Source organism: Parus major, chromosome 22 (genome assembly GCF_001522545.3).
Source record: "Parus major isolate Abel chromosome 22, Parus_major1.1, whole genome shotgun sequence".
NCBI lineage: Eukaryota > Metazoa > Chordata > Aves > Passeriformes > Paridae > Parus > Parus major.
Window position 1 is genome coordinate 2,310,728 of NC_031790.1, and position 25,570 is coordinate 2,336,297.

At 57.2% G+C, this 25,570-nt stretch overlaps 2 protein-coding genes and 1 long non-coding RNA gene across 4 annotated transcripts in view; 1 reads left to right on the top strand and 2 right to left on the bottom strand.

Annotated features, from left to right (window-relative positions):
* Positions 1-3,219, bottom strand: part of LOC117245410 — a 4,426-nt gene extending 1,207 nt beyond the window's left edge. Inside the window, exons 1-2 of the long non-coding RNA XR_004500083.1 lie at positions 2,868-3,219; positions 1,688-1,877 (exon numbers count right to left, since the gene is read on the bottom strand). This is a non-coding gene — a long non-coding RNA (uncharacterized LOC117245410). The remainder of the gene's footprint in view (positions 1-1,687; positions 1,878-2,867) is intronic.
* Positions 3,220-3,369: 150 nt separating this feature from the next.
* LOC107213952 (tumor necrosis factor receptor superfamily member 10B-like) lies at positions 3,370-12,606 on the top strand. The gene is given in 11 exon segments (XM_033519432.1): positions 3,370-3,846; positions 4,138-4,260; positions 7,552-7,684; positions 8,295-8,423; positions 8,801-8,915; positions 8,998-9,083; positions 9,184-9,267; positions 9,604-9,644; positions 10,091-10,204; positions 10,752-10,815; positions 10,916-12,606. Coding segments are annotated over 11 exon segments (1,545 nt in total). The 5' UTR covers positions 3,370-3,468; the 3' UTR covers positions 11,194-12,606.
* Positions 12,607-13,867: 1,261 nt separating this feature from the next.
* Positions 13,868-25,277, bottom strand: RHOBTB2 (Rho related BTB domain containing 2). 2 transcript variants are annotated; one of them, XM_015648891.3, is made up of 11 exons: positions 25,158-25,277; positions 24,726-24,803; positions 18,351-18,552; positions 18,073-18,176; positions 17,806-17,991; positions 16,694-17,718; positions 15,743-15,861; positions 15,521-15,671; positions 15,357-15,445; positions 14,947-15,052; positions 13,868-14,867 (listed from the first exon to the last, which is right to left on the bottom strand). In XM_015648891.3, the coding sequence occupies exons 2-11, from the start codon at positions 24,782-24,784 to the stop codon at positions 14,629-14,631; spliced, it is 2,280 nt and encodes a 759-aa protein (XP_015504377.1). In that variant the 5' UTR covers positions 24,785-24,803; positions 25,158-25,277; the 3' UTR covers positions 13,868-14,628. The 2 variants fall into 2 exon arrangements, with proteins under 2 accessions (XP_015504377.1, XP_015504378.1); XM_015648892.3 differs by lacking the exons at positions 24,726-24,803; positions 25,158-25,277 and adding an exon at positions 23,184-23,362.
* Positions 25,278-25,570: the final 293 nt, after the last annotated feature.

A 25,570-nucleotide genomic window follows, 5' to 3' on the forward strand; every position in this document is an offset into this window, starting at 1 on the left:
TTTTTTTTTTTTTTTTTTTTTTTTTTTTTCAAATTGGAACTTTATGAGGCAAGTAATTTGTCAGGACAAAGCCGGGACGGGGGGAGGAGATCAAAATGCTGGCGCAACCTCAGAACCCTCCCAGGCACTTCCAGGAGGGAAGCAGAGACAGAACCAAAGGTAAAACTGGATGGGATGTTTAAAAATAAACCAGAAATGGTCACGTACCCCAGCAGCTCCCCGGGGTGTCACCCTGAAAACTCAGCTTCTGAGCTTGCTAACATAGTTTTCTAAGGACTTTCCCAGGAGAGTAACTGTAAACATAGATATGTGTACATTCTTTCTGTTACATGTCTTGTGATGGGCATCTCTCATGGCCAGTGCAGTGAGAAAGTGTTATCCTGACCATCCCATCCCTGGCCGTGGTCAGGAGCCTATAAATCCTGGGGGGAAAAATAAACTTTCTTCTTCTTTCCACTGCACCTCGACCTGTGTCCGTGTGATCTATTCATCTTCAGCGGTAACACCGGGGTGTGCTGAAGGTCACGGCCCCACATCAGAGGCTCAGGGAGGGAAGAGGAGAAAGGATTAGAGCCCCAGTGTTTGGCAGAGCTGGATGCTGAACAAACAAGCAATGAGTCAGATGGGACAGGATCGTTTTGAGGGTTCAAAGTGTCAGCGTGTGCCGGAGGAGGAGCCTGGCTGAGATTATCCAAGAACTGTGGCTGATTATGATCAGCTTCCCCAGGCTCCCTTCATTATCCTCCCTTCCCTGTGGGAATTTCTGGATCCAGATGCCTCTCTCCACAGGAGTTGAGCCAAGCTCCTGCTCCAACCCTCAGACTCATTTTATTCTCCACTTGCAGCAGAACTGAGCAAGCCAGGTGAGGATTTAAGACCCCAAAACCGAAGGGTCCCCTCTTGTTCTCAGCATGCCCAATTTCCCTCCAGTGCTGTGCTGGGTGCAGCTTCCCAGCTCCAGGGGATTCCTGGTGCAGAGGGAGCTGTGGGATAAACAGGCTGGGGGTGATAAGAGCTGGAGGTCTGGGCCTGGATGATAGAAACACACCCCTTTCTCACTCGTGGCCAAAAATCCACCTCAAATGAAAACCACAGTGCTTTTTCTGGGGTGGAAATTCCTGCTGGGAGAGAGAGAATGGTGTGTCCTGCTTAGTGTCCTTCTCCTTGGGATGGCTGGGGACTGTGAGAGGGACACTGAGCTGCCTTTGTACAAATATTCTCCCTGTGGTTTGTCAGAGCAGACAGCTTGGGGTGGTTTTATAAACGGGGAGACTGAGACAGAGAGAGAAAACCCTGAGGCTTCCCAAAAAGTGTTTGGTGGGATGAGGATGGGATCTGGATGCTGAGGGGAGGCCTCTCACTGCTGGGATGGCTGTGGAACCGGGGCAAACTGGGATGTTCCGCTTCCATGTGCCCCTTGCCACATATCCCGGTTTTTCCTGACTGAATTCAGGCACAGCAGCTCCCTAAAGAGCATCAGACTGATTTTTCTGAGAGGATGAATCCTTCCCCATCCCATTTGCACATGGATTGGCATTTATCTGTAGTCCTAGACCCAAACCTCGTTCTAGCTCTGCTCTAACTGAAAAATGAATCATTCTCTGAGGACTCCAATGACTTCAGCTGCAGGCAGCAGTGTCCAGAGCACAAAACACGTGGTTTTGGTTAAACAAAAATCTCCACATACTTTTTGGGGCTTGTAATAGAAACACCAACCCAGGAAACAAGCAGGAATTCTTCTCCTCGAAATCCCACCTCAGCTTCACTAATTGTGGCACAGCCTGGATGGATAATCACTTGCCAGGAGACAACCCGGTGGTCACAGCTCATCCTGCAGTGGCCAAAGAGGTGCTTCCCAAATATCCACATCTGGAGTGCTGGGGTGAGAAGCACAGGGAACAGGGCCTTACCTGGGGTGCCTGGCTCTGACACCTGAGAGAGCACTGAGTTTGGCATAACACCATGGAGACAGCTTTAAAATTGAGAGTTGGGAATGTGAGTGTGTGAGAGTTTTCTTAAGCCACTGGGTGAGAAAGTCAGAGTTTAGGGTTTAAGATATTTTAATGAGTAAGAGACAACATGGGGGATTTAAGGTGTTGTCCCTTTTTCCTTCTTCTTCCTTCTTCATCTTCTTCTCCTAAAGGTTTTTGGGCAATAATGAGTAATTGGATAAAGAAATCCACACAGGTGTTGGGTCATTGGGTCACTAAGAAGAATAACTTACTTGGCATTTGATTATTGGATTAATACACACATGAAAGACTTGGAGAGATTCTTTGCTCTCCATTTTGCACCTCTCTATCTTAGTGTGTGAAGCTCTTTGTGCTCTGTGTATATGTAATATATATATATACAATATATAATAATATAATATGACTTGATATGCTATGCTATGATAAGATATAATATGATATGATACTATAATATGCTATGATATCCTATGATTTGATATAATGTAATATGATATATTATATGATATAATATAATATATAACAGAATATAACATTATAATATATAATTATTATATAATAATATTATATGATTATGAATAATTATAATATATACTATACACTATGCAGTATATTGTATATACTATACATAATATAATATATAATTACGATATACAATATATTATATTATATAATATATATTATACATAGTATATAATATATTATATTATATAATATATATTATATAATATATATTATACATAGTATATAATATATTATATATATAATACATAGATATACATAGATACATATCTACATTACATATATATATGTAATATATATATATATTATACATAGATACATATCTATATTACATATATATATGTAATATAGATAAGGAAAGAATAAACAACTAACCTCAAACACGATAAAACCAGTTTCACTCTCATCAATCGGTCCTGGGGATAAAGAACCCAGCCACCAATGTTACACCGGGGTGGATCAGCTGTGATCCCCCTGCTTATCCAGCTGGACCCAAGGAGCCTCCCTGCCCACCTCCCAGGGAGGCTGCTCAGGGGCCCCTTGGCACTGCCAATTTTCATCAGCCCTTTCCCTGCAGAGCCGGAACTTTCCTGGCGACCAGAATTTCTCCCGCACTAGTTCTAGCCGCATTTTTCAGGCTGCCACCTGCAGATTTTGTTACCTCGGGCAGGGTTTGTAAACCGGTAGCAAAGGGATTTCTGTCAACCTCCGGTGAGTCACCGGGGAGGGGACAGGAACTCAACTCACGAGGATTGGTTCCAAGAGTTCAAGATCAGCAATATATTAACAATCTTCTCTCTGCCCAGAACGGTTTCGGTTGGAAGAGAACTGGAAAAGCTCTCTCGGACCCCCTTTATGTACTGGAATGGGCGCTGAAGTCTCCCGTTCCTGTCGTTCCTGAAGCCCCTCTACCACTCCATTCCAACTCCCACCACACCTCCACCACCTCCATAAAATCAGATTTTCCTTGGAATTAATGCTTCTCACGCACTCCCCTGATAAGGTGCAGCAGCAGACTCGTTTGTGTAACAGCAAAAAGTCCAAAGATTTAACATTTTTTACATTTTTTTCCCGCTTCATCTCGAGTTCTAGGCCACAAAATAAACCAAACAGCCCAAAAAAAACCCCACCTAATACAAACAACAACAACAAAAAACCCAACAAAAATAAAAAAACCCCAAACCCTACGAAGGAGATGGAATTTCTCGACTTCCCAGCTCAGGGGCGAGATGACGACTGTTTTGCAAGGTTGCCTTTGCACCTCGAACCACACCAGAATGGATTTCTCACCAGGGATTACTCACTTTTCCCGAAAAACAAAAGACCCACGGCTCTGCTCGCTGCAGTCCGGTGAGTGATAGGAAAAAAATGCAAGATGGAGAAGCAACACCCTGAGAAACCATCCCTGTGTGATTCGAAATTTGAGGGCTGAGAGAAAACAACGAGAAAACAAGAGCGGCTACAAACGGAAAGGAACTTGAGAAACCAATTCAGCTTTCTGGAGCGAAATTCAGCTTTTCTGCGCGCTTGGCACAGAAGGGAGCTGCGCTGGGACAGCCCCTTATCCTGCTCTTCCTCCCTGCCCCGCCCCGCTATAAAAACCCCTCCTACGTAAAAAACCACATTCACTTCATACATTCTCCAGGGATCGGCGGGTGTTGTGTGGTTGTATCCGGAGCTGGCCCGAGCTGTCTCCGAGCTGTGCCCGCTCCGTGCCCGCGGTGCGCTCAGGATGCCCCGAGGTCACGGCTTCCCGGTGCTCCTGCTGGTACGGTCAGAGGGGAGGGGGGTCAGTGCTGGGGACCCTCCGGGAGCGCGGTCAGGAGGGTCCCGAGCCCTGTTGGGGCCGGGCGGTGCTGTCGCGACATGCCCAGACTTGCCGCGCTGTCGAGGGGCTCGGAGCGCCGCGGTGGGACTGGGTCCGACGAGGGGGGGAAAAAAGGTGGGGAGGAGGCAGCGGGGTGTTTGGGGGCTGCCCCGGTGAGGGGGCTGCGAGGGTGGGGGTGCCCCTGGATGGAGGTGGGGTTACTTGGGTGCCTTTACCGGCCGTGGGGGGGAGGGGAAAGGCTCGTGTGAGTCGGAGGAAAACTGAGGCACGGAGGGGCTCACCTGCTCCGGAGGCCGTGGGAGGAGCTGGGCTGTTCACCTGGCCTGGGGGCGACAGGGAAAACGGGCGGTGGGACTCACCTGGCCCGGGCCATGGGGGGGGTTGAGCCCACGGGCCTGGGGCGGTTCACAGGGACAGGTGGGGACATGGGGGGTTCGGATGGCCAGGCAGGGGGGGTTCACAAGGGCAGGGGGTTCACAGGGGCAGGGAGGTTCGGATGACTAGGCAGGGGGTTCACCTGCGGACGGCCCCGCGGGGTTCGGGGTACCGGGAGGACGTAAGACTGAGGACGGGGCTGGTGGGGAGCCACAGCCTGGAAGGGGAATGGGAAGCGATGGGAAAAGCGCGCTCAGCTCCCCCCGGTCCGAGCACGTGGCCACGGAGGGGGAGATGGCGATTAAGGGCTGCAGGCTGGACCTGGAGCGCAAGGAATGGGGATTTCCACTCCTTTCGCTCCCAAGCCGTGTTTGCCATTTTGTGCTGGCATCTGGTGGCGGCGCGGACGCTCCTCGGGGATGTTTAACGCGGCGGGATGGAATGCAGGTGGCTTGGCGATCTCGGAGTGGGAATGCAGCTCGCCCAAATGATGGCCAAAACCTCAGTACAGGGATTTAGCACAGAAAATTCCAGGGCTTGTCATATTTTCCCGTGGATTGGATGTTGTAGAGTTGGGAAATACCTGAACTCTGTTCTCACTGAAGTCAGGAGGATCCTGCCCTGACTTTTATCCCAGGGCTCTGGAGGAGTCCAGCGGGTGCGGCTCCCACACTGGAATTACGTCAGCACTGCCCAGAACACGTTCTTAGAGAGAGCTTCTGGTCCAATTAATTCCCCACATTGTTAAGCAGAGTTTATTTAGACTGGCCTAATAAATTCGAGCCTTACTAAACCCATCAACTAAGTGCACAGCCTCAGGGGTTGTTTTGTTTACTTTTTCACCCCTTTTTTTGCTGGAAGGGATGGGGAGCTGCTCGGGGTGATGATTCACGTGGCTCGGTGGTACGATATTGCATCGAGCGTCCTCTCTTGCGTCATGGCCTGGACACAGGCCACAGGTTTAAGGATGAATGCCCCTGATATGTGAGTTTGCTGGAGCTCAGATTCCACATGTGGGAATTCCAGGGGAAAATCCCTGCCTGCATCAGCCCAGTGGCCTTGGAGCAGATGACATCAGGTGTCTGCCCAGCATTGCTTTTATCCCAGTTCTCCAGCCAGGGGCTGGGCGCTGTGCTGGGGTGTGCTTCATCCTCTTCCTTGTCAGGAGTTGCTGCGGGGTCCAACTCCTTTTGGGATCTCCTCAGGAGAAAAAAGAGATCGGGGATGGAAGCAGGGAAAGTTCAAAGTTTGGTGCTTTCCCGAGTTTTTTCTCTAGACTTGATCCCCCAGGAAGGAAGAGGCTTTTAGCTGATGAGTGTTTCCTGTGCCTCTAATTCCTCTGCCTCCAGGTTTTCACGGTTTGTTTACTGTGGTTGGAAACTCCTGAATTCCACCGTGCTGGTGGAATTCTCCAAGTGATAGTTTGGCCAGGGATGGCAGCAGGGTGATAACCTTATCGTGCACTTGTTGCTGCTCCCTGTAAAGCAGTGAAATCCCGTGGCTGAGGGGCCTTCCCAAACTGCAGAAAATGCTCTGGTGTCACTGTGATCACCTTCACAGCACGGCAGAGTTCAGGTGGAGAAGAAACATGGAATTTTTTTCCCTTGTGGAAGTGGGACAAGTTGTCCTTTCACTCCCAGGGCTTCCAGGACCAGAATGGGTGAAGCTGTTGTGGCTGGAGCTCCTCAAGAGGATTTAAAAAAGCACTTTACGAACTTGTAGCTGGAGAAGAGAGGAACAGAGGTGGATCCTGGGACATGCGGAGCCAGAAGTTGTTGGAGGGACATGGATTTGATCCCTCCAAGCCAGGCTCTGGAGCTGACCCCATTCCCAAACTGGCTGGGGTTTGGGGGCTCTGTGGTGTGGTCGTGGTGTGTTTATCCGTGCTTTCAGTATCACTGGTGGCTTTGTGGCTGTGTGTCACCCTCTGCAGCCCCGAGACCATCCCTGACATGCTGCAGCCACTTTGGCCTTGTCCAGGAGCAGGAATCATCCTGCGGGGGGGGCAGGCACGGGGACCAGGCGGGACCTGTGGGCAGGGGACAGGACGGCTCCTCTATTGTTCCCTTCAGGGCAACTCATGACTCATGGCAGAAACATTTGCTTTAAAAGGCGGGTTTTTACCCTCCGTGTTGGGGAGGGGAGGGGAAAAGTGTCTCCTGCAGCCCTTGAGCGATGTGACACCCCGGTGGAGGTGGGGCAGCTTTATATCCAGGGATATACAGCTTTACATCCACGGATATCCATGGAGCAGCTCTGCGCTGGCTCAAAGGCCAATGGCATTGACCTCGTTGGGGACACTGAGGTGTCCAAAAACCCCCTAAAGCCTTAAGCGGTCGTTCCTGCTGAGCATCGTCCCTCTGGAGTGACCCAGCCAGGCTGGAAGGAGCTGAGGCAGCAGAAAAAGGGTGTGGAGAGGCGGCGGAAATGTGACTTTTCTTCCTGATCCACGGCAGGATAACAGGGATAGGCCGTGCTGTCCCCTGGGAGCCCAGAGCCACAGCTCAGGGGTTTCTGGTGGGCACAAGAGCCCTTCCAGCCTTGACATGGGGCCGTTTCCTCCCACAGAGCCGTTCCTCTTCCTGACCCTTCCCTGTGCTCAGAAATTGGGGAAGGAAAAGGGGTCGTTAGTGACTCTTTGCCCTGCTGATAACCTGGGCTGGAATTCCCCTGTGAACCTCCAGTGGCTTTGCCAAGGGAAAACCGGCCCTGGCTTGTGGGAAGTGCCTTTGGCTGAGCCATCCCGAAGCTCCTGTCCTGCTTCCCTGGGCACAGCAGCTCTCACCCTTCCTTTTCTCCCCGTGCCCTGTGCACTGGGGTGGTTTTTAACCCGAGTTTTTCTGTATTTTTTACCAGGCGGCCGCTTTTGGAACCAGTGCTGTTACCCTGAGGAGGAGGGACAGCTCGGATCCCTTGGATCCAGGCTGGAGAGGGAAAGATGGTTACTACCTGAAAGGTGACGGTGTCTATTGCCAGAAGTGCCCTGCAGGTGAGATGGTCTCAGCACTAATTCCTCGCTCTGCAACCTCTCCGTGCTTCTTTCCATGTCCTTGCTTCTCCTGAGGGGCAGCAGGGCTCCAGCTCTGCCCTGCTCCACTCTCATGGATCTAACCACTCGTTATGGGAATATTTCCCTTTTGTTGATGCCTCGTTTGCCTCTGGGTTTTGCTGGTGGTGGAATCACAGAACCTTCAGGTTGGAAAAGCCCTCCAAGGCCATCAAATACAACCTGTGCCCAATCCCAGCCTTGCCACTGAGTGCCACCTCCAGCCCTTCCTGGGACACCTCCAGGGATGGGGATCCAAGCCTCCCTGGGCAGTTCCAAGGCCTGACTGCCCTTTCCATGGGGAAATTCCTGCTGCTGTCCACCCTGAGCCTCCCCTGGCCCAGCCTGAGGCCGTTCCCTCTCCTTCTGTTCCTGTTCCCTGGGATAAGATCCCAAATCCCCTCAGCTGTCCCCTCCTGTCAGGGAGTTGTGCAGAGCCAGAAATTTCCCCTGAGCCTCCTTTTCTCCAGGCTGAGCCCTTTCCCAGCTCCCTCAGCCTCTCCTGAGCCTCCAGCCCCTTCCCTGTGTGTTCAGAGTTTCCCTTTCTGTCCAGGCACCTACATTGCAGAGGAGTGTAAAGAGCAGAACGGCTCTGGCAGGTGTGAGCCCTGTGCGTATGGGGAGTACATGGAATATCCAAACGCCTTCCAGTGGTGCCGGGACTGCCTGAAGTGCAGGGAAGGTACGAGCTGGGGAGGGGAGCAGGGCTGATGGCTCAGGCTGGGTCCAGCTGGGCTCTCTTAGAGCCCTGCAGCATCCCCAGAGAGTGGCTGGGGCTGGAATCTGCAGCAGCACGTGCCAGACCCACATCTGTTAAAGGCTATGTCCCTTGTGCAAAGCGAGAGCTCTGCATGGAGCAGGAGGATGAGGCTCCCGGCAGCATTGGAAGCTGCTGGTGGAGTTTTATCCAGGCACTGCTTTTCCCTTGGTATGAGCAGCTGTGGGGCAGGGAAAGCTGACACTCGACAGCAGGGAGGGCTTTGCTCCTCCCTGGAGCTGTGGCTGGGCTGGGTTGGAGCGAAGGGGCCGGGATGGAGCCGTGTCCCTTGTGTCGCACAGATCAGGTGGAGCGGAGCCCCTGCCAGCCCGTCAGGAACACGGTGTGTGCCTGTAGGAATGGCACCTTCTGCCCCCCGGACCACCCCTGCGAGATGTGCCAGAAGTGCCGGCCCAGGTGGGTCGGAAGCCGCCGTGGCTGCTGCGGGGTCTGTGCTGGAGCTGCGGCTGCTGAGCCCCCCCTGTCTCCTCTTTCCCAGGTGTCCCGAGGGTCAGGAGGTCCTGAAACCCTGCACACCTGACAGTGACCTGCAGTGTGGCCCTGCCACCAACACTGGCCCCCTCTGTGAGTGGGAGGAGGGCAGGTGGGCTTGGGGATGGGGTGGGGGCTGCTGCTGAGGGTAAAGCAGGAGCAGCTGCTCACAGCCCTACTTTATCTGCTTCAGACCTCTGGGCCATCCTGGCGATCGGAGCTCCCATCCTGCTTGTGATTGCGTTCTGCCTCTGGAAACACCACTGCAGCTCCCCAGGTGGGTGCAGGGGATGCCCAGAGTGCCCACCTTGGCCAGGGGCTCTGCACTGGTGTGGGCTGGGTGGGAAGAGGGACCCCAGGAGCACCCACCTGGTGTGGGCTGGGTGGGAAGAGGGACCCCAGGAGCACCCACCTGGTGTGGGCTGGGTGAGAAGAGGGACCCCAGGAGCACCCACCTGGTGTGGGCTGGGTGGGAAGAGGGACCCCAGGAGCACCCACCTGGTGTGGGCTGGGTGGGAAAGGGGACCCCAAAGCACCCATCTGGTGTGGTATGGGTGGGAAGAAGGTCCTGCCTGGAGGAAGAGGGATCCTTGACACTGTTTGCATCTTCCAGGGGATGGGAGACCCTCAAGCAGGAGGCCCTATGAAATGGTGGTGAGTTCCCGGGATGGCACGGGGGGAGGGCTCTGTGGGCTGTGGTGAGGTTCCCCTTTCCCTCTGCTCCCCACTTGGCCAGCAGCTCCTGAGAAGGCTGGAGGAGCAGGGGGATGAGGCTTCTCCAGCTGGGAAGGCTGGAGGAGCAGGGGGATGAGGCTCATCCAGCTGGGAAGGCCAGAGGAGCAGAGGAATGAGGTAGAGCTGGGCCAAGCAGAGGAGGCTCTCTGGTAGTGCCCTGGGTGGTTCCAGCCCCTTCCTCAGGGCCATTAACGCTTTCCTGGTGGCAGTGCTGGCACATCCATTGTCCTCAGCAGAGATGCCATGCTTAGGGGCAGGCTGTGCTCACCCAGAGCTCCTGCAAGCTTGGGATCCACGCCCTTGGATCCATGGCAGGGTCCTGCCTTCCCAAAACCACCATGGTTTGTGTTTCTGCCTTGCCACAGAGCTCCATGTTTCGGAAGCTGTCGTGGTACAGGAGGGTGAACATGGGGGCAGAGGACAACGCCGCCAACGAGCGCATACGGAGCCAGCAGCGTCACACGGCCACAGAGTCGCCGGTACGTTACTGGCACCACTGCCCCGCCGTGCCTGGCCGGGATATGATCATCCTGGGGGGCTCCCAGGGCTGGGCCACAACGGGAGACACTGAAGGGTCTCTCTGTGGGATCAGGATGGCAAAACGCGCTTGTTGCAGTCGAGAGAGTCCTCGGGGGATTTAACGCTGAGCCCGTCCAGGAAACACGGATGTCCTGGGGGTGCTGGGGATCTCCTGCCCCAACAGCCCTGGGAGACAGGGAGAGGGTCTCCAATCCCCATAAATCATACACTGGTGCTGGGGCTTGGTGGGTGCTGTAGGACATCATCATTCCAGGAGTGACATTGTCAGTTTGGGAGTGACACTGTCCTTCCAGCAGTAACATTGTCCTTCCAGCAGTGACACTGTCATTACAACAGTGACATTTCAGGATGACGTTGTCCTTCCAGCAGTGACATTGTCCTTCCAGGAGTAACATTGTCATTCCAGCAGTGACACTGTCCTTCCAGCAGTGACACTGTCCTTCCAGCAGTGACACTGTCCTTCCAGCAGTGACATTGTCGTTCCAGGAGATGCAGAGTGGAAGCACCAAGAAGAGTCTGGTTCCAGCGCCGGGGCACGACCCCATCCTAGGTAAGTGCTGGTGCCCAGGGGATGTGCTGGGGGCTGAGGTTCCTGTCCCAGCTGCCCATGCTCGGCCCTGTGCTCTGAGCTGTCCCTTTCCCCCCCACAGTGCTGCGGCGCTCCTTTTATGTCTTCGCTAGAAAGGTCTCCAAGGACAACTGGAAAAAATTTGGCCGCAGCCTGGACCTGGAGGAGAACGACGTCATCATGGCCACATCAGATGATGGCTTCTATGAGATGCTCTACAAGTGGTTGAGTAGGGAAGGGTCCAAGTCCTCCGTGAACACACTGCTGGAGACCCTGGACCGGCTCCACCTTGGCGGAGTGGCAGAGGACATCTCCTCCACGCTGGTCCAGGATGGACTTTTTCAGTATGAAACGAGCTGAAGGGAGCAGAACACACACTGCACCTCCCTCCTTCGAGCTACAGCCATGAAATACCTCCCAGAACACTTGAATTTTAGCTGTTTGTAGCCCTCGCATGGCTTTTCTTGTTTTGAAGCCATCAGAGTTCAGTTGAACCAGGAGGAGCTGATCCTCAGCGAAGTACGATCCTCAGGTTCCTCTCTGCTAGAGTTACAGTTCAGTGTTGGTGCTTCCTCGTGAAATCCAAGCTGGTTTTTTGATTTCACTGGGTCAATGCAGAATTTCAAACCATTTCCATCTTCCTCTGGGACCATCTCACCCGGAAGTGCTGGTACTACCTGGATATCCTCAGGATCAGTGCAGAGAAGAGCTTTTTTAGGGGTTTTTCCACCCTGTACTTTTTAACTTAACTGCATCATCCTTGTTTCTCAGAGGATTCCTGGCATCATGAAATGGCTTCTGCTTCTAGAGCATCTCTGCGTAAGCTTCATTCTCCGTGCTTGGTGGTTCTGCAGGCTCAGCTGGAGCCTTGGGTTACTTTCTGTTGACAAAATTGTGTTTTACATGGTTCTGCTTGCTCTTAGGAACCAGTCTGAAACTGGACTTGGAGGGGGAGAGTGGGAATGATTGACTTGCACTATGATCACTGGGGAAAGGGACAGTGCAGGGGTCACCCAGCTCAGCCCCCTGGCAGGAGCAGGGACATCTTCCACTCCACCAGCTTGCTCCAAGCCCCGTCCAGCCTGACCTTGAATGTTTGCCAGGATGGGGCAGCTTATCTGGGCAGCCTTTCTAACAGTGTTTACCCATCCTCATTGTGAAATAATTCTTCCCAATATCTAATTGAGGCCATTCCTCTATCCTGGCACTCCAGGCCCTTGTCCAGAGTCCCTCCCCCGCTCTCCTGGAGCCCCTTTAGGCCCTGGAAGGGGCGGTGTCCCAGAGCCTTCCCCAGGCTGGACAATCCCAGCTCTCCCAGGCTCTGTAGAGGCTCTAACACCTCCACATCCTTGTGGAGAGCTGCAGGTGGGGTCTCAGCAGAGCTGAGGAGAAGGGAAGAATCCCCTGGTGGCCCTGCTGGTCCCAGGTGAGCCCTGGTGCTGGCCCTGTGTCCCCAGGCAGGGCAGAGGGGTGAATGCACTGAGGTCCCAGTTACATCGGGGGTACCCCTGCCCACCCCAGCTCCTCACAGAGCTCAGGGAGAGCCTGGCTGGAAAAACAGCTGGGAAAAACTGCATTACTTGAGCTGCCACCCCAGTCCACCAGGACCTTCCCCAGTGTGGTGGGAGGGTGCTCAGCACCCCTCCTGCTGCCCCCCCCCCTCCTCCCAAGACTAAGTCCACAAGCAGAAGTTTTGTACTTATTTATTTAGCAATTGTAAATGTTACATATTTTAACTTAAAAGCTATATAAAAATATCAATTTTTTTTGTTATGCATGGTTGTGTGTTTTTCTACAGAGCTCTGGCCCAGCCAGTTTATTTTTTTCCAGTTTTTTACATTTCTCTGTTTATGAAGGAAGAGTTTACTTTTTTTTTTTAAAAAAAAAAATCCTCCTGATTTTCTCATCTGGTTTGATTAATTTTTTTCCCCCCAGAACTCTGGTGAGGGCCTGTCCAGGGTCTCACTGGACACCAGGGGCCCAGCAGACACCAGTTGCTCCATGTGGCACTGAGGAGTCAGCCCATGGAATTAATGCTCAGCCACCCCAGCATCCCACCAGGAATGGTCCCCATGGATCCTTTCTGCCAGGGAAAGCCCTCAGCAACCACCCTGGCCTTTATTTACCCTCCACCAAAGCAGGGGGTGACACCTGTCCCTCTGTCCCTCGGGGTGGCACTGCCCTGGGGGGCTCCACCCAGCCAGGGCTCTGTGTGTTGCAGTAGCTGTGTTGCAAATCCATGCAGTGCTTAGTGAGAAAAGGGCTCTGCTCAGACCCCAGAACTTCCCCTGGAGCTGCTCTCCAGCTCCTGCACTGCACTGCCAAGGGGAGTTTTTTAACAGCATGGGGCCAGGAAGGAAAGCAGGAGCTGTCAGGTTTGTGCCCAGGGGTCACTCCTGGGTGTTTTCCTGTGCCCCTGAGCATGCAAACCTGGGCAGGAGCTCCTGCAGAGCCAGGCACATGCAGGGCTCAGCTCCTGGCCCAGGGAAGGCAAACAGGGCTCGGAAGCAGCAGTGAGTGCCCGGGTTGTGTGAAAAGGAGAGAAAGTTGCAGTCCTACCTGCTCACTGGGGCTGCCAAGGGTGAGAACACCGAGGGTGAGGAGCCACCTCGCTCCTGCATCTGAGGCTGAGGGCGGGCATGCAGAATGAGAGGCTCCAAGGTGCTCCACGAGGCCAGCTGGGAAGAGCAACGGGGAGCAGGAGGGCACGGCACCGGGAGCATCCCCGGGTGCTCCTCCAGCAGCAGCCTGGGCAGGGATGGGCTCCAAGGAGTTTTCCCCATCCCAGCTGGGGAGGGTGAGGAGGTTTGGGTGCCTCCTGCCCTGCCTGGCAGCCCTGCAAGGACACAGGTGGGACGTGCAGAGTTAATCTGATGGAAAAGCCACCGTGTGTTGCCCCAGGGATTTGGGTTCCTGCGAGGCCTCGCTGTCCCTGCCCATCCCAGGAGTGCTGGAAGAGGGTGATGGCATCACCCCAAGTCTGGCACAAGGATGTGCAAGCCCAGCAGCTTCTCCCACACACACAGGGACCACACCGGGCTTTTAAAATACCATTTATTACAATGGAGCCTTCCAGGCTAAAATCCCAAGCCAACCAAGGGAGCTTGGTGTTGGTTTCTGGTGTGGCAGGTTCAGGGAGTGGGGTTCGGATGGAGTTGTTTTGTTTTTTTTCCTTTAAGTTTCTGTCTAAACAAAACTGAAGAGTTAAGAACAGGGAAGAGAGGACTCCAGTCCCCTCTGTGCCCTGAATTAGGACAGACCCCACTTGTAGGGGAAATTCTGCAGTGCCTGGAGGCATTTGGGGACCAGGGGGGGTCCCCTGCCCTGTGCCTGACCCTGCTGTGAGTCGAAGGGGGTGGCAGGACCCCCACAGTGGCTCCAGGTGGTGTGATGCCATCAGACACCCAAGCCACATCCCAGAGCTTCTGGTTCCAAATCAAAATGGAAGTGCTTCTTCTTCTTTGTCCTCTCCTTCCTCATGCTGCTGATGTGCCAAAAGCCAAAATTTCCAACAAAAATCCCGAAATGAAACCACGGTGCAGCCCTCGTGCTCCTGTAAACACAAGTTCCTCCTGCTGCTCAGGCTCTGCCGGTGCTGCTGCGGGGAGAGCAGGGCTCCAGGAGCGCTGGGGGCTGGCCCCGAGCCTGTCCCCAGGCCCACCCCTGCGGCCACTGCCGTCTGCTCCGGGGCTTGTGCCGCTGCACGCCTGGCGCTGGGGCACGGCATCCCACCCTTCCTCCTCCTCCTCCTCCTCCCCGTCTCCTCCCAGGGACGCTGGAGCAAGGACGGGGCTTTCAAACCACAGCCGAGGAGGAGGAGGAGGAGGAGGAAGAGGAGGCTGTGGCTGCCGACGATGAAGGAGAGGAAGAAGGGGAGGAGGAGGCATTCCAGAAGAGCCACCGCCTCTTGGGCTGCCGTTTGAGGTGGAGGTAGTCTTCCTTCTCCCGCTCCTTCTTCGCCCGCTGGTAGTGATCCTCCTCCTTCAGGTACCACACCGGCGGCCAGCGATGCTTCTCAAAGTATTCCTGGTTCTCTGTGGGAACATGGAGGGGGTGAGGGCGGTGCCAGGACTGCCAGGACCCCCCTGTCACCTCCCCCTGGCTGCCACTCACCTCCTGACATGGCCTTCATGTCCCGTGGGAACTTGCGGCAGACGTTGTTGTAGTTGGTGCAGATGTGGTGCAGGCACCAGTCAGCGAGCTGGTAGGCGCAGTGGAACTGGGAAAGGATGGGACACCAGCTCAGGGCCACCAGGAATGGGCCAGCACCAGGGATTCACCTCATTTCTCCATGGACATCCAAGGCCAGACCTGGTTGTCCATCTCCTGGAGCTGCCGTACCCCTGTGTTTGTCACCCCCAGTCCTGCTGGACCCCTGTGTTTGTCACCCCCAGTCCTGCTGGACCCCTGTGTGTGTCACCCCCAGTCCTGCCAGACCCCGGCGTGTCACCCCCAGTCCTGCTGGACCCCTGTGTGTGTCACCTGGAGCCCCCCAGCTCTGCCAGCACAGGCTCCTGTCCTACCTGAGCCAGCTCCAGGAACACGAGCACGTCCCCATCGATGTCCACCATCATCTGCGCCGCCTCCATCAGGCCGGTGACCGTGTACTGCTCTGCATGGGGGGACACACGGTGTCAGGGGCTGGCTGGGACAGGGTGACAGCCACCCTGCCACCACCTGGACTCACCTGTGAGAGCCACCAGGTGTGGCAGGCAGAGGCGGTTGGCGAGGATGATGAGCTTCATGTCGTCCAGGTCAGGGCTGGAGCTGAACTGCCCCGTGTACAGGTACTCCAGCACTGCCCGCATGCAGCTCTTGCTGGTGTGAGGAAGTGCCACCTGCCAGACACACACTTTGTCACCTCCTGGCCGTCCCCAGCCATGCCACCCTCCTGGGGAGCTCTCCTCACCTCATTGGTGGAGCTCTCCACGAAGGGGCCGCCGAACATAGCGGCCATCCAGTCGCAGCTGGAGATGAGCAGGGGCTTGTGGGCACTGATAGCACCGTCATCCAGCACAAAGGTGACATCTGGGGACAAGCAGAGTGGTGCTGCTGGGACCGGCCCTGTCACCTGGGCCACACCTTGCCCCAGGGGACAGCAGAGGGAAGGGGATGGAGCCTGGCATATCCTGTATTTCTCCCCAAAAATTTCTCTTAGTTTTGATCCTGCATTCCCTGCCAGCCCAGAAGAGCTCAGGGAAGAGCATCAGCAGTGTTCTGCCTATTCCAAGGGGTTTTCCCAAGTCACTCCACAACACATTTGCCAGCAAGGGGAAAACCTGGGAAGCAAATGTCACACCCAAACTTGAGTCCTTGGAGGGCTGGGAGGGAGGCTGGGGATGTCCTGCCTTGCTCTCCACAGCTTCTCCCAGGGGTATGCAAGGGCCACCACACATCTATCCCTGCCAGGGACAGCCTGACCATATTAGGATCCATCTCCATAAGACAAATTCAGCCAGAGGGAGGCTGGGACATTCATGTCCCCTTGGGATGTCACCTCGTGCTGGTGGCTCATGGTGCTCGCTGGAAAGCTGGGGAAATCCTACTAAGGGCACTCGCTCCTCATAAATCAGGGTGACCCCGTGAAAATCCGGGCTGGGAGAGAAGGAAGTCGCCTTTGCAGCTCTTCCGTAAATAAACAGAGCTGCTGGGCCACCTGGGGAGCAGGAAACCCTGGGGAAGGGCTTCACTTTCTTGGGAAAAAAAAAATGACAAAAATCCCCAAATGGCAAAGTGTGACCAAAAACCCCGAGGGAGACACAGCCACCCCCTCACACACAGAGCAAAGCCAGGAGGTCCCAGCCCCCACCCACACCGTGAACCCCCCAAAAGGACCAGGCTGCTTCTCCTGGAGCTGTACCCGAGAAAGTCCCCTTGGCCAGGCATTCCTTCACCCGGTTGGTCCTCCGGACGTGGAAGGCTTTGGTGATCTCCTGGTTCATGAACGCCTCATTGTTGAGGATGTTGGCCACCATCATGCGCAGGTCAAACACCTCCAGCAGCTCAGCGATGTGAGCGATGTGCATGAGGTCCCGCTCGTTCTCATCCAGCTCACCCGTGTACAGGTACTTCAGCACGGCCCGGAAGGGACCCGGCTGGATGGACGCGTCCATCTTCACCACCACCATCAGCTTGGACTTGTAGGTCAGCGGGTCCTCGGCCATCTCCTCCTGGATGCTGGCAAAGGCCCGGCTCCACGAGGAGAGGTTCCGGCCCCGCCGCAGCCCGTGCTCGCCGTTCTCGTAGCGGTCGCCCCGCAGGATACCGTCACTGGTGGAGGCTCTAAGGCACGGTTTGCGCTGGCCGGGTCCGGCCTCCTCGGTGCTCTCACAGATGTCGAAGCTGGCAGCCCGCAGAAGGAAATCCCGCCCGTGGTGCCTCTCCTCCTGGTGCAGCATCCGTTCGGCAGCCGCAGTGACAGCCGCCCCAAAGCCGTGCCCCACCGTGCTCTGCTGGTCCTCCTCGCTCAGGTCCATGAGGAACAGGTCGTAAAACTTGGAGGAGGAGGTGGAGAGGTAGATCTTGTGTGCGTAGATTTTGATCTTCTCTTGCAGCACCAGGATGACGTCCGCGCACAGGGGATCCTCCAGGAGGTGGGCTGGACGCTCCTCGTTGTTGGAAGGGGGGTCCGGGACGATGATGATGGGAGGAGGGGGCTTGGGGGGCAGGAAGGGGGCTTGGAGCAGGGGCCGCTGCACGTTGCGCAGGTGGGACTTCCAGAACTGCAGGTGGCGGCGGGAGATGAGGGCGGCACGGATGGCATTGTCAAAGACGTCCTTGACGCCAAACTGGGCCACCACGCTCGTCTCGTAATAAGGGATCCCCAACTCCTTGGCAACCTCCCTCCCCTTCTCCGGGGGAAGAATCTCGTTAGGTTTAATTGGCCTGAAAGAGACGGGAGATAATTAATGAAGAGACCTCTTGAGATAAGGAGGGCATGCAGGGACGTCTCCAGGGCGCAAGGGTCCCCACCTGGCCAAGGGTCTCCGTGCCCGGTTGACGGCCTCCAGGTCGGCATAGCGCAGGTCAAGCTGGCAGCCCACCAGGATGACAGGGGCACGGGGACAGAAGTGTTTGATCTCCGGGTACCACATGGTCTTCACATGGTGCAGGGAGTTGGGGTTGGCGATGGAGAAGCACAAAACCACAACGTCGGACCTGCGAGGGGACAAGGGGTCAAAGCCCAGTCTGGGGACTCCCTCCCTGCCCATGGTAATGCCAGGCTCTGCCTCTCCCCACCTGCCGTAGGCAAAGCGCCTGTCCTTGTGGTGGTCACCAAAGGTGTCCCAGAGGCGCAAGGACACGCTGACATCGTCTACCACATCCCGGGAGCGCTCCAGCACCTGCGGGAACAGAAAACCATCCATCTCCTCAGTCCCTGGAGCCTCACAACAACAACTACAGCAGGGCTGTCCTCACCATCCTCACAACCCCCCCTGAGAGAAGGACACAGCTCCACCTCCTCAGGATTCCCAGGGGTGTCAGTGATCCTCCCCAGCAGCCCTGGCTGCCCTCACCTCCTGGCAGACGCGGTACTGGTCGATGGCCCACACCGTGGGCACGTGGGTAGCGAGGAGCTGGTACTGGGTCAAGGTGGCGTTGCAGGCACGGGCACAGATGAGCCGGGTCTTGCCCACCGCGTTGTCCCCGACCACGACGCACTTGATGGTTTCTACGTTTGGCCTCTCATAATCCATGTCAGAATCCATTAATTGGGACCTGCGGGGGGAACGAGGCCTCAGCAACCACTGCCAGGAGCAGGCAGAGTGGCGATCCAGGGCACCGGAGGGGCACGAAGCAGGAGGATGCTGACACTCCCTGGCAGCCTGGGGAAGCTCTGCAGTAGCTGCCCAGCCCTTCCCAGCTCGCTGTCCCCGCCAATCCCCTTTAAAATTTCATGTTCTGGTGGCAGGGTGGCTGCTGTGCCACGTCAGACACATGGCCTGCGTTGGATTGCGCCCTCCTCCCTCCCAGCTCTCCAGCTCATGCTTGTTCATGTGAGATGAGGCTTTTTTTTTTCCCCCCTCTCCCTTCCTCCTCTTCCTTTTCTCCTTCTCCAGCAATTGCAAGAGAAGCTTCCAGAGCCGCCTGACAGAGTGCACATGCGGGCACCACTGGGTTCCACTACCTGGCAGGGGGCACTGACCTTCGCCCCTTTTCCCACCCCATTCCCGAGGGGATATTTGCTCCTAGCCAAGGGCAGCAAGAAGAAGCTCCTTAGGTTTCCCAGAGGTTCAGCAGCCATGGGGATTGGGAGAGCTCCCAGGAGCAGGTGTGACCCCAACCCTCCCGAGAGAGACCTTGGTGCTGAGGGTGCTGCAAAGCTGATGAGCAGCAGCCAGGTGTGCCCAGGTGTGTCACCCATTCCCTGCTCAAAGCCAGAGCCTAAATCAGCCAGAATTAACTCATTACAGCACAAACCCAAGGGTTTATGTGGTTTCTAGGGGGAAAAACACCAAGGGGATTGAGTGATACCAAAAAAATCCCACATCCCAATTTCTGTGAATTTCCCAAGGCCACAGATCTCTTTCCCCTTGGGACAGCAAGGACAAAAAAAAAACCCCACATCCCAATTTCTCCAAACTTCCCAAGGCCACGGATCTCTTCCCCCTCATCGCTCCCTCCTGGCAGCGGCCTCCCGAGCTGCTATAATAAACCACCAGCGCAGTGAGCGAAAATACCCAGTAACGATGGCAACCGAGCCCTGCACGTGGGACCACAGCTCCCCAAACCGGCAGCCTGGCAAGGACTTCCCAATGTTAGCACCTCCCTCCATGCGCAGGCTCCCTGGGCACACCTGGATCCCCAGGGCAGGGCCGAGCCTCAAGCCTCGTGGGCAGCTGGAGGCAGAGGCAGGTGGCACAAATCCAGGTCACTCCGGGTGCCAGCGCTTCCACACCAGGCTGGTCCCGAGGCAAAACTTCTCTGAGTAGTTGTCGCCGCATTCCACATCCCCTCCATCCTTCGGGATGCAGGGAATTCATCCCAAAGGGCATTGAAAACCAGGAGCAGCAGCAGGGCAGGTGGGCTCCTTCCCCATTAGCCCCTCAAAATCCTTTCCCACCCTCCTGTGCTGCCATCCCCAGTCCCCTGCTCATCCCGGGGATCAGCTTGGCTCTGTAGGACCAGGAGATCCAGGAGATCTCCGGGGTGGGGGGGTGTGAGTGCTGGGGGAGCTTTGCTGTGGTTATTTTTAGGCCCAGCCGTGCTCCCAAGTCAGCCGAGCTCGTTTGGATGGAGAGGGAGGGCACAGGAATGACAGCTGCAGTTGGCACTTGGGATGTTTGTCCCTCATGGGGACCTCAGCCCACCCCCAGCCGAGCCAGCTCGGAAAGTCCAGTGCCTCATGGGAATTAAGGGCTAAATCCTTGTGGGATCAGTGCCTGCCATGAGGAGGGGAACAGGGGAACAGCAATGGGGATGAAAAGGGGGTTTTTGATAAAGCAGAACCTCACTGGGGAGCTCTGTTGGCCCCACAGAGGGGGGAGGGGGGAGAAGTCACAGCCCCTCCCCCACAACACAACCCCAGGAAGGGCTGAACCTTTTCAAGCCCCCTCCTCCACATTCCCCACCATCACCTCACTCCTGGGAGCAGCTCCAAAACCCACCGGAGAGTAAAAATAACATGAGATGCTGAGAGATTTGAGTTCCCCCCCAAATGAAAAGCTCTTCCCAGAGAAGCAGGGCAGCTCCAGCCAGCAGCCCCCCAGCTCCATTCTCCTTGCCCCCCACCCAAACCAAGGCACCCAATTCATACCCACACCCCCCACAAGGAGAACCCCAAAATTGCTCCTTCCAGGCTCCCAGCCCGTGGTTGCCAAGGCAACTGCACCATCACCCCGGGAGCTGTCGCTTAGCAACTCTCAGGCTCCAAATCCTCCATCCCGCACCTTGCCAGGGGAGGAGAACCCCCAAACCGGGGTGAAACCTCCCCAAAACGGCGGCGATGCACAAAAACAACCGGGAGGAACGGGGCAATGGGAGGAACGGGGCCCGGGCGGCCCCGCGGAAGCAGCCGGGGCTGTGGAGGCCGCGGCCAGAGGCGGTGAAGGAGAAACGGGGCCCCAAGCGGGGCTGCAGCACGGCCGGGGCCGGGGGATGCGGCGGGCGGGGAGCACCGGGACCTGCTCAGGGGAGCACCCGGCTCGGGGAGCACCGGGAGAGGCTGCGGAAGTTTGGGGAGGGAGTGGGGAGCAGCTGGATCGGGGGTGCGGGGCATCGCAAAAGGGTCCGGGAACACCGGGGCATCGCAAAGGGGCTGGGGAGGATCCAGAGAGGGTGCGGGCATTGTAAGAGGTCTCGGGGGTGTTGCGAGCACTCGAATCGGGGCTCTGGGTTTCCTCATCGCAAAGGGGACAGGAAGCACCGGGAGAGGGTGCGGGGCACCACCAGGAGGTTGAGGGTGCTCGCAGCACCCAGATCGGGGGTGCGGAACACCGCAAGGAGACCGAGGAGGACCCAGGCCGGGGTTGTGGGGCATCGCAAGGAATCTCAGGAGAGCTCGCAGCACCCGACCGGAGCTGCGAGGCATCGCAAGGAGCTTGGGGGTGCTCGGAGCACCAGGATCGGGGGTGCGGACCATCGCCAGGCGGACGGGAAGAGCCGAGAGGGGATGCGGGAAACGCCGACGGGACTGGAGAGCATCGGGAGCCGCTGCGGGGCATCGCCAGGGGGGCTCGAACCACCCGGATCGGGGGTGCGGGGCACGGCCAAGGGGCCGGGCCCTCGCTGTCCCCGGGCCGGGAGCGGGGCAGGATGCGCGGAGGCGGAGCGGGGCGCGGAAGCGCGGGGGGGTCCCCCGGTACTTACACCAACACAGACGAAGCGGCGGCTCCCAGGGGCCGGGGCCGGGCTCGCCCCTCCGGACATGGCCACGGCGCAGCTTGCGCGGCTCGGCTGGGCACGGCTGCGCTGCTCAGGGCCGGGGTGGCCCATGGCGGCAGCTCGGCCGCCCCGATCTCCGCATCCGCGGCCCGCTGCGCTGCGCGGAGCCCTGCGCGGATCGCGGCCCTGCGCTGCCCTGCGCGCTGCAGTCGCGGCCGCCCCGCCTTTCATTCACAAAAAACAAGCGGCCCCAGCCGAGCCCCGCCCCAGAGCCACCCCCCCCGCTGCCGCGCATTGGCTGAGGGAGACTCGGGGGGGCTCCCGGGGTGGGTTCGGGCTCGTCCTGCCGCGCACGGGGACCCCCAGCATGTCCCTTGAAGGAGGCTCCGTTGTGGCCCCCGGTCCTGCCGTGGAACCCCAGTCTTGCTCCTAAAGCTCACTCGCAGGGGGCTTTGTTGTGTCCCCCTAAATCCGCCTTGAGACCCCGTTATATCCTCTAACCCTCCCTCGCAGGGGGCTCCGTCGCGCCCCCACAATTCTGCCTTCAGACCCCCATCGTGTTCTCCCTCGCAGGGGACTCCTCTGTGACACCCCCCCCCTGCCTTCCATGGAGCTCCATCCTGCCCCTAAACCTCCCTCTCAGGGGGCTCTGTTGTACCCCCAGTTCTGCCTTGGGACCCCCATCCTGGCCCTAAAACCCTCCCATAAAGGGAGCTCCATCCCGGCCCCCAAGTCCTGCCCCCAATCCCGCACTCCATGGATTCCTGTCCTCCCTCCGCATGAGACCCCCACCCTGCCCTCCACGGGGAAGATGAGAGCCTCAGCCCCCCCCTAAATCTCGCCTCCATTCTTCCCCCGCGTCCCCAGTGCCCCCCAGTCCTGATCTGGGGAAGGGGTGCACGCTCTCCTGCATCCCTCTGAGCACCTCTCCCCAAATTTCAGGGAGGTGCCAGCTCCCAGCTGGGCCATGGGCGGAGCTGCTGGTGCAGGAGACCCCTCAGAAGCCCCACAGCCTCCCCGGAGCACCCCCAAAGCCTCACAGGGCTTCTCTCGGGGGTGGGGGGGGGAGCGAAGCTGCTCCATCTCCTCCAAGCACAAGGCCACAAGTTGCGTTTCTGACTTTTCACCGTTCTCTACAGAGCTCATTGCAGCCCCCGCCTCACCCCTAGGGCAGCTCCCCGAAATCTGAACCCTCAGGGCATTAAAAAAAACAAAAAACAAAAAACCGCAACCCCCCAAAAAACTCCGAGTCATCTTTGCAGCGCGGCTGCCGGGAATGCGCCGGCCGCCGCCGGCCCCGCTGCTCTGACCCCGTATATCCGCATCATGTGATCCTCGCCATCCCTTCCCGAGACATCCAGCCGCCTTTCCCTCCCCATCCCCGCGCTAAGCTCGGCCCCCCTGCATGGCCTTGATCCCTTCCTGCTTGGATGAGGCCGGCTGGAAGCCCGAGCCGGGGCTGACACCTCCGCAGAGCCCGGAGCTCGCCTCGCCCCAGCCCCTCCACAGCCCCCCCCCCACCTCACCGAACTCGCAGCACGGGGATCTGTCTCTCCATAGCAGAATGAGATGGAGCCGCTAATTTGGGGAGGGGAAAGCCCTTTTGGCTTTTGAGCCGCCAAGAAGCGGCTCCAGGCGCTGCCTCGGTGCCCGCGCCGGGACCGGGAGGCGGCGGCGGAGCTGCGGAATCGCTGCCCCGGGAGCTGCGAGCAGCCGAGCCTGGAGCTTTCTGCTTCTTGGAGTGGGTCACGGGGAAGGAACACGTAAAGCTTGTTCGCCAGCCGCATGATTTGGCTTATTTGCTCTCTTGTAGCAGGTACTTAATTGTGGCAGAAAGGGTTCCCGGCAGCTTTCCGGGCAGACAAATTCCCTCCTGCCCCTCTCGCAGCCAGGCAAAACAAAAGCACAGTTGTCACTGGCGGGAGAAACGCTCCGGCTGCAGAGCTCGCACGGGCCTCCTTCCCAGGAGAAAAGGTTTCCCGGGAGGATGGAGGCACCGGGGTGGGCACGGGGCATGGGAAAGGGGTCGGGGGCAGCTGTGGAGCTCGTGAGAGCTGCTCAGAGCCCCTCTCCTCCGTGGGAGGAGGAGCACAAGGCTCAGCTGACTGTTCCTCAGCCAGCCCACGTTGTGGCATGGTATGGAATGGCACGACACAGAATGGCACAGCTGCCCATGGCATGGCATGGCATGGCACAGCTGCCCATGGCATGGCATGGAATGGCACAGCTGCCCATGGCACTGCACAGCCACCCCATGACATCCCCCTCCCTCAGCACGGCCATCTCTGGCACGGCTATAATTAAAAGGCCTTTTGCTCCTTGCTCCCATCTCTCCAATTTAAGCCTCTTGAATTCGCCAAGGAATTCATCTGTCTGGCTCCATGATCACCCTGACTCCCTGGCAAAGAGCTCTGCACCCAAACTGAGCTCTGGGGGTCACACCAAGCCCCCTTTTCACCCTGCAGCATCTTCCTCCCTCCATCTCCCACCCCCCAAGCCAGGAATGAAGAAGCCAAGCCCTCGGAATATCCGAGATATGAGCATATATTGCTCCTGCCCCAGTAAAATTTATGACTCCCCAGTTTAAAGCTGGGGTGTTTCCATCCCTCCCAGGTGCTGCCAGGACCCTGCCAGCCTCACTGGGGAGAGGATGCAGAAACCCAAATCCAAACCCATTTTCCTTGTGTTCCTTGGATGCTTTGCAACCACTGCAGCCTTCTTGGCTCTGCCCCCGACCCTGCCCCCCAAATCCAGCGTCATTCACCTTGCAAGAGGCTGAAGGGCTGGCACAGACCAAGGCAACGCATCCCTCACTGGAAAAAGTGGATTTGGGGTGGGTAGACACCCCAAAAACCCTGGGCAGCCCTGAACCACACATTCCCAAAGCTCCCAGCGCCAGGACCCTGACTTTGCCTTGCTCTGCTGGGAGTTTTCCACCTCATCCATAGGGAACAGAGGCGTTGCTGTGGCGTGGGTGGGATGGGAGCAAAGAGCAAAGTCCCTGGAGAAAGTGGCCGGAGGAAAAGTGCCAGGAGCAGGGCTGGGAGGAGGCAGCAGGAGGTACTTACAGGCTGTGAGCCATGGCTGTCATCTTCCCGGCGGGGCTGCCCTTGCCTGGGCTTTCCATCGCTTTCTCTTGGCAGGCTCTGCAAGGAGAGAGCACAGGGGCCTGTCAAATCCCCCCCCAAACATGGACTCACATCGTAAAGCCACCCCCTCCCCACTCGGTGTCACCTCCCGGGGACAGAAAGGTTTTGGGAAGGTGAGTCCTGGGCTGGCCAAGTGCAGGTGTGGGGACAGAGCTGTACCTTGTCTCCCCATTGTCCCCATGTCTCTCTGCCAGCTCTGCCCTCCTCGTGCCACCCTCCAAACCAGCAGAAATAAATCAATCCATGGAGTGCACACAGACCCGTCCCCTGCTCTGAGGGCTCCACAGTGACAACCTCTGCTCAGCCCCAGCGAGGCTCTCCCAGCTCCCACCCCCTCTCCAAGCATCTCACCCTTGGGCTAAGAGTCTTCCCTGTGGATCTGAGCCCCCCGGGCAGTGCCTGGCTCCCGGGGTGGCCAGCAGGCCAGCGAGTGCCCTGGCATGGTGGCTTTGGCCAAGGCTCTGGAGCGAGGCAGAGAACAGGGCTGTCCCTCCTTCTCCGTCACTGGATCCCGCACACGTCATGAGCAGAGTCCAGCCTGGGATTTGCTCCTGGCAAAGCCAGCAGAGTCCTGGCTCCTGGCGGGGATTGGGTTCCAGGCACCCACCATGGTGCTGGATCCATCCATGGGTTCACCAGAAAGAGCAGCAAGGGGTCACCCCTCAGTTTTGCTTCTCTGAAAATCCCAAATCCTGCCATTTGGCTTCCTGAATGAGGCTACAAGGGGTCTCCTTGCTCAGGACAGCTGCTCCAAGCACCCCATG